Genomic DNA, 7,500 nt, shown 5'->3' with positions numbered 1-7,500 from the left:
CTTCTGGATGGGCAGTCTGGTTGTAGGTGAGTGTTTGTTTATTTTTGGTTTACAGGCCACCAAGGCGAATAAGATTCAGAGGGAGTGGGAATCTGTACCCCGTCGGTGGCCTTTCTGAGGTGTCTCCCTCTGGTGCGCTTGTGGTTTCTGTTACGCCGTCGCTGGTGACAGGAAACTCTCAGCAGACGATCCGAGCTTTTACGACAGTCTGAGGAGCGCGAGCCTCAGCTCTTCGCTACTGGTTTCCTGTTGTGTGAAGAAACGCATACATGCAAACACGGCAAAGGGCTTCCTCTAGTAGAACCATCTAGTCTTGCTTTCAGATCCTTTGAGCATAGCCTCAGCAGTGTTCGTGTTCCTGTTCTGTAGCTGTCAGTGGATATTTCCAAGTGGTGACATGGATGAGAGTTTGTAGTCCGAGGGAGTGATTGATTGATTCGAAGAACGATGAGAAGAATGGTTAGACTAGTGTGTTGGAAATGAAAGCTCTAGCGGTAAGTGTGATTTCAAAATAGCAATTCTACAATATCACAGTCTCTGAATGGCGTTGTGATGTCTTGAAAATCCCCATCGTTTTGGAGTGTGGGTATGTGTGTATGTGTACTTGTTCATGTTTGTTTGCATGTGAGTGAGTGTGTGTGTGTGTGTGTGTGTGTACGTGTGTGTGCGTGTGTATATAAAGAAGAATGTGCAAAGACTAACGGTGGTGTGTGTGCGTGTGTGTGTGTGTGTGTGTGTGTGTGTGTGTGTGTGTGTGTGTGAGTGAGTGTGTGTGTGTATGTGTGTGTGCGTGTGTTCATGAAGGAGAATGTGCAAAGACTAACGGTGGTGTGGAAGGAGCGGGGGAATGGCGTCAGTGGTTTTCTCGGCGATGTCTGTCGTGCTCCCCGCTGCATCCACCCCTCCCTCTCCATCCAACACTCGTTTATTTTCTCTCCTCCCAGTTTGACAGGAAGTTTATCATGGTGGTGGTGGTGGTGGTGGTGGTGGTGGTGGTGGTGGTGGGGGGTTGGTTGGCTGATTATAGCTTATTTACACTACTGATCTTTTTTTGCCTCTTTTTTTTTTAACGCTCCCTTTTTATGTTTTCAAACTGCCCGAGCTCTTAGGCTCATGACAGGAAATGGTTGTTTTAGCAGATTACTGTCAGAGGCTTTGGTTTTACACCTCCCTCTCGCCATCCAAGATTTCAACCTTGACAAACGCGACTGTGCATAACCTCTGCTCTCGCACGCCTCGCCAAGCCAAACTCCAGAAAAACACAGAACAAAGGAAAAGACGGAAAACAAATACACTTGATTTGTTGTGTTGATCTTCTGTCCTTCGCTTTTCTTTTCTGTGTTGACATATTCATGCGCTTCTCATGAGACTGTGATTATGTTTAAATGCTTGGCCCCGTCTGAGTGAGCTAACCATATGGTAGCTGGCATGCCGGGAGTGAGCTGGATCCACCCGACTGCTCTTGTGTGATGTGGGTAGGGGGTTGGTTTCGCACATCTTCTTGATTTTTGGCACTGTTTATGCACTTTTTTGACAGGTGTGAACTTCAAGGAAGTGAATGAAGAGAACAAGCAGAAGCTCTTTGGCGAGATCTACACTTCAATAGACACTTTGGCATTCACGTTTGGCAATGTGTAAGTGAAATGTGTGCACGGACACACACACACACACACACACACACACACACACACACACACACACACACACACACACACACACGCAACCGTCTGCATACTATTGACAGTTGAGATATGGATCCCGTATGAAAGTCAGCGTTCTCTTGCCATATGTAAGCGATGACGGACAAATTTGTGTGTGCATCTGAGGGGCGTATGCCAGCGCTCACGTCTGTTTTCATTTAATAACAGCTGTGTCTCTCTTGGATTCAGTCCACTGATGGCTCATGGCAAAGAGACTGTTTTCTGAATGTGGTGTGTGTGTGTGTGTGTGTGTGTGTGTGTGTGTGTGTGTGTGTGTGTGTGTGTGTGTGTGTGTGTTTAAATGGAACAGGGTGAGTGCCAGTTTGCCTGTGAGTCAGGAATGAGATCAGTGGCTTGTAGAGTTCCCTTTGTCAGCAGAGTCATCCTCTTCCTCTTTTTCCCATCTCTCTCTCTCTATCTCTCTCTCTCTCTCTCCCCCTCTCTCCCCCTTCCTCTTTTCCTCTTCAGAGTGTCTGACTTCCTTATGGGAGATGTAGAGAGTGGATCAGCGTTGGGGCTTCCCCAGACTCGAAGAAGCCGGGTAAGACATCTGTGCCTCCTCAACTTTTTCTTTGCTTTTTTTGGGTGGAGAAAAACAACAGCACGAAGAGATAGAAAAGATCAGAGATCATGAATCAGTGGCGGACAAGCGCAGAGGATGTCCCCTTCCACCCTTTTTTTTTTAAGAACCTGCGTGGTGGTGGGGTCAGCAGGGGTATGAAAAATCGCCACCGCCGCCCCCGTTTTTTTTAGTCCGCAAAGGGCTCTCTTCCTGTTTTGGAGAGGGCTAGAGCTCCAGAAATATCCTTATGGAAGTCAGTGATCATGCCGAGAGCGGTGTGCCGGCCCTCGCCGTAAAAAAGATGACCCGTGCGTTAGTAGGGCACGGGCAGGGCTGGGCAGGGGGGGGGGGGGCAGATGCTTGTTTACCGCACGGCTCGAGGGCCTCTTTCCTGTCTGTCTGGACACCATGATCCTCCCCACCTCGCGCCACTGACCCGGCCCCCCCCCATTGTCTCTCCCTTGCAGTCCTTTGAAAACCTGTGCGTGGAGTCCGGAGGGTCCGGACCAGAGAAGGATGATCCCCCAGGTAAGGGTCAGCCCGCCATCGCCGCGGCCTTGTGTTCTGTGGGTAGACTCCAACTCTGACATGCTAGGAAGCAGTGCTCAGACCCATTCCACTTCAAGAATGTACACAAGCCCCACCAACTCAGCAGTTTACTGGTACAAGTGTGTGTGTGTGTGTGTGTGTGTGTGTGTGTGTATGTGTGTGTGTGTGTGTGTGTGTGTGTGTGTGTGTCCATGGATAAAGGGCTTTAGCCACTGTGTGTGTATAAGTAGGGAGCATTACCCTGGCCTGGTATAGTTTCCTGTCATAAGGCCGTCATAACCAATCCCCTGTCAGAGCTGCTTAGCGTCAGTCTGAATTAAGGTGACCCCCTCTGGCCTGCTATGTGCCCCCCCCCCCCCCACACACACACACACACACACAAACGCATGCGCACAGCTAGCTACACAAGCTCAATGGAGTTTCTTATGGCTCACACTTCTGGTGACCTTGCCAGCTACATCTGTACATATATATATATACTGAAGCACAGGAACTATAACATAATTCTGACTGACATATTGTGTGTGTGTGTGTGTGTGTGTGTGTGTGTGTGTGTGTGTGTGTGGCAGGTCCATCTCCGCCGGCGCGGGTGGAGGAGGTGGATACAGTACTTCACGGGAGCCTCAATGGCGTGGAGTCTGCGCTGCTCTACGCAAAGGCCTGGTCCAAGTACACCAAGGACCTGCTCAGCTGGGTGGAGAAGCGCATCGGCCTGGGTACGTACACTGGCCTCAGATCAGGGCCCGGAAAACTGTGTCCTTGGCTCTTCAAAGCCTAAATGAGTAATCAAGTCTTTATGATGAACTGTATAACTTTTTATCAAGTGTGTTGATAAAGTGTTAAAAGTACTCCCAACAATCATTAATCAGTACACTAATTCCTCATTAGTTACTTTGTTTTATAGATTTATAAGCAGTGCAGTGCAGTAAGAGAATTTGTTTAGGCCAGGGCAACATGGACGATTTCAATGTTTAAAATAAAAATATCCAGTCAGTATCTGTATTGCGGGGAACTAAGGACAGTAGGATAAAGCTGTCTCCGAGTCAGCCCGTTTGAGTGACCTTTGGCTGACTATGACGATCCATGACCCTATGGCAGTGTAGGCGGTAGGAACCTCAGTGACCTTACCCTGAACCATCTCTAAGAAAAACCAGCCCTCCACTCCCCACCAGTCAGAAGGGTTATGGAGAGAGAGGCGCAGTGATACAGCATGTTATACATTGATAAAGCTTTGCAACATCAGCTCAGCGCTCATGTCTGGTCCATATCATTGATAATGGCTGATAGTGGCGACAGTACTGATGCTCGCTGTACCCAGGTCAGTGCTGGGCCGGCCCGTGTGGGATGCAGGCTTTGTCTCCTAACCTCACCTCTCTGCCCAGGGCGGAACAGTCGTTAGCGGACATGAATCTGCCGTTTTTGGGGCTGGTTTATGTACACACTGACAGAACTGAGGCTGTGTGTTTGCTTTACGCGCGGACTTCACACGCCAAATGCTGGGAACGCCATTTGTTTTTTTTTTCTTTCCCAGTATTTTTTTTTTGCTGACCTTTTCTGTGATTTACTTTGCTTTCTTTGTTTAGATATCGAGTGCGCCAAGAGCTTTGCCAAAATGGCCGAATCTGCAAAGACGCTCGCCAGCCAACAGGTTATTTTTCCTCTTTTTTACGATTTGTCTCAGCTACTGTTTTAAATACATCAAATACACAATTTAACCAGCATACTGTAGAAACATTAGGAACAACACATTGCCATAGGGCTGTGAAATGATAAATTATAAATTATAAAAAAAATTATAAAAAAATGATAAATCCTGCATCTAACCAGGAAGCTGTCTTATTTTGTCCTTTTTCCTCATCATCGGGTCCTGAAGGAGTTCATGCCATTCAAAGAGATCTACACGGCGGCATTTAAGAACGACATTGAGTACAGCCATGTCATCCTGCACACCACCACCGCCCTGCAGGCCAATAAGTTTATCCAGGTAACACCCCACCCCCTCCATCTTCTGGACCTCTGTCATTCTGAACAGGCCTGTGTGTCCATATGACAGGTCTTCTGATTGATGTTGACTGTGTCATTCTGAACAGGCCTGTGTGTCCATATGACGGGTCTTCTGATTGATGTTGACTGTGCTCTCCACTCCCCCATAGCCGCTCCAGTCCAGGAAGAGTGAGCTGGACAGACTGAGGAAGGAGGTCAAGGAGCAGTGGCAGAGGGAGCAGAAGAAAATGGTGGGTGTCAGAGGGAGCAGAGAGTTGAAAAGTCATCGGTGTGTGTCAGGAGTTATGTTCCTGAAAATGACTCTACCTTGCTGAAATGATCTGAAATGACTTTGATGTTTATTACAAGTCATTTTATGAGAGATTTGTGGAGGTTTTGTTTTTATCATGACACCTTCAACTCTGTGAGAACTATCAGAATCACACATTTAATATGTTATTGCATCACCTCGTGTGTGTAAACTGCAACTGTATGTCGAAAAAATGTTGGTCCACATCGTGTGAATCTACAACAGACTTTTTTATAGGTCCATAGTTTTCCCGTGGCCCTTTCAGAACCATGTCCTCCACTATCTAGTTACCTTCATTAAAATGTCACAGCTGCCAATCTAATCAGCTATGATTTGCTAAAGCGTTAAATTAACAAAGCTTCCATTTCATCATCGGATCTTTTGTAGTTTTAATCACAGCAGACTTCCCGCTGAAACCTCTAACATAATTGCAGTGAAAGACCAGAGGCAAACAAATAGGTCATAGCCTATTTTCACAAGCGTAACATAGCCTCATAGACTTGAGGATAGTTGATTGTAGGTCACAACACAAAGAGTGTAGCTCATGAAGAGGGAAGTCAGTGTCAGCGTTAGCACTTGCAAGGTCCTCTTGCAGTTCAGTGTTGTCAAGCCTCGAGCATTAGGCAATCACAACAAGCACTTACGTAAATGGGGCCACAAGTGCTTTGAGTGGTGTGGTGAGCTAACTGCTAGTATGTGTGACGAGCGGTCTCGTATCGCTCCTTGGCATCAGGGCGGCAGACTGAGCGTGATCTGGGGTTGTTGTGAGAATGCCGCTCCTTGGAAGAGGGGCAGGATGTTTAGCAGCTCAACACCTAGAAGCAGAACTGGGCTCTGAGGAAGTGGCACGACAGCGCCAGCGTCAGGGATGTGGGTATGGCAGCGTCAGGGATGTGGGTATGGCAGCGTGTGGAAAGGGGGGCATAGGGGGCACTGTACATTGTGTTCACTTAAGTGACCACGTCCTCCCCTGTAGCGCTGGGCAAGCATGTGTTTACTTTAATGGTACGTAGCACAGTGGAATATGGAAGAGGTCTGTTGTGTTTGTGATGGATGATTAAAGTTTGTGCGTGTGTGTGTGTGTGTGTGTGTGTGTGCATGTATACATGTGTGTCAGTGTGGAGTGCACTTTCATGCATGCTGGCACTGAAAATTAGGAAGTGAACTTAGCTGTGTGGAGTCAACAGCAGTTTTGTAACACATGCGTGTGTGTGTGTGTGTGTGTGTGTGTGTGTGTGTGTGTGCAAAGCAAACTGTGTATTGCTCTGCTTAGTGTTTAGGATGGTATGCTTGTGTTTCCATGTTGATCAGTCGGTGTTAATACCTTTCTTTTTTCTCTGTGTGTTTGTATGTGTATGTATGTGCGTGTGTGTGCATGTGTGTGTGTGTTTGTGTGTGTGCATGTGTGTGTGTGGGTGCGTGTGTGTGCGTGTGTGGGTGCGTGTGTGTGTGTGTGTGTGTGTGCGTGCGTGTGTGTGCGTGTGTGTGTATGTATGTGCGTGCCTGTGTGTGTGTGCGTGTCCAGCACGAGGCAGACAGTGCCCTGAGGAAGGCGCGGCTGCTGCAGGCCCAGCGGCAGGAGGAGTACGAGAAGGCGCGCCACTCCACCAGCCGGGCGGAGGAGGAGGCCTCGGGACCAGGGTCCGGCGGAGCCGCCAGCAAACAGCTGGACAAGAGGAGGCGTCTGGAGGAAGAGGCGCTGCAGAAGGTCCGCAGCTGCTAACGCTGTCCCAAAATACACACTCACATATGTGTTCCTAATACACACACACACACACACACTCACACACACACTCACACTCACATATGTGTTCCTAATACACACACACATACACACACACACACACACACACACACTCACACACACATATGTGTTCCTAATACACACACACACACACACACACACACACTCACACACACACTCACACACACATATAAATGTATACTCGGATGGTTGCTTACACAGGGATGTGGGTACAAACACACAAAAACATGCATGTAAACATATGGGGCCAGTTTCTTGTACAGGGGTTAAGTCTGGTCCAAGACTAAAAGCTTTTTTATCAGAGATTTCTATTGAAGTTCTCTTTTAGTCGAGGATTAGGCTTAATCCGTGCATGGGGAAACTGGCTCAAAAAGTATGAGGAACTGTTTTGGGGACATTGCATGAAAACCCCTTTTGTGATGGGATTTTTAGGAGTGTGAACATCAAATCAGAAGACAAAATCCTTCCTCGCCTTGGTGCCAAGGAAACAGAAAACGTACAAAAAAACAAACAAACTAAACAAATGATAGGTTTCACTTTACCTCTGCTGGCTGGATTATTGGCCACTCCAAAGCATCATTTAGGACTCTCATGTCAGCTCTCACACGACACTGTGGCGCTGCAGAGCCAG

At 47.8% G+C, this 7,500-nt stretch overlaps 1 protein-coding gene across 1 annotated transcript in view; it reads left to right on the top strand.

Annotated features, from left to right (window-relative positions):
- Positions 1–7,500, top strand: part of arhgap29a (Rho GTPase activating protein 29a) — a 48,424-nt gene that overhangs the window by 28,717 nt on the left and 12,207 nt on the right. The window contains exons 6-13 of the mRNA XM_076290193.1: positions 1,538–1,634; positions 2,169–2,241; positions 2,730–2,790; positions 3,381–3,527; positions 4,395–4,459; positions 4,685–4,795; positions 4,965–5,045; positions 6,630–6,812. Coding sequence (XP_076146308.1) covers positions 1,538–1,634; positions 2,169–2,241; positions 2,730–2,790; positions 3,381–3,527; positions 4,395–4,459; positions 4,685–4,795; positions 4,965–5,045; positions 6,630–6,812 — 818 coding nt within the window. The remainder of the gene's footprint in view (positions 1–1,537; positions 1,635–2,168; positions 2,242–2,729; positions 2,791–3,380; positions 3,528–4,394; positions 4,460–4,684; positions 4,796–4,964; positions 5,046–6,629; positions 6,813–7,500) is intronic.

This window comes from Alosa pseudoharengus, unplaced genomic scaffold, assembly GCF_046254945.1.
Source record: "Alosa pseudoharengus isolate Yale_2024_CS ecotype anadromous, Long Island Sound unplaced genomic scaffold, YU_APseudo_1.1 YU_APseudo_1.1_scf_18, whole genome shotgun sequence".
Taxonomy (NCBI): Eukaryota; Metazoa; Chordata; class Actinopteri; order Clupeiformes; family Clupeidae; genus Alosa; species Alosa pseudoharengus.
The sequence above is the reverse complement of the archived record's forward strand: the minus strand, read 5'-3'. Positions and strand labels throughout refer to the sequence as shown.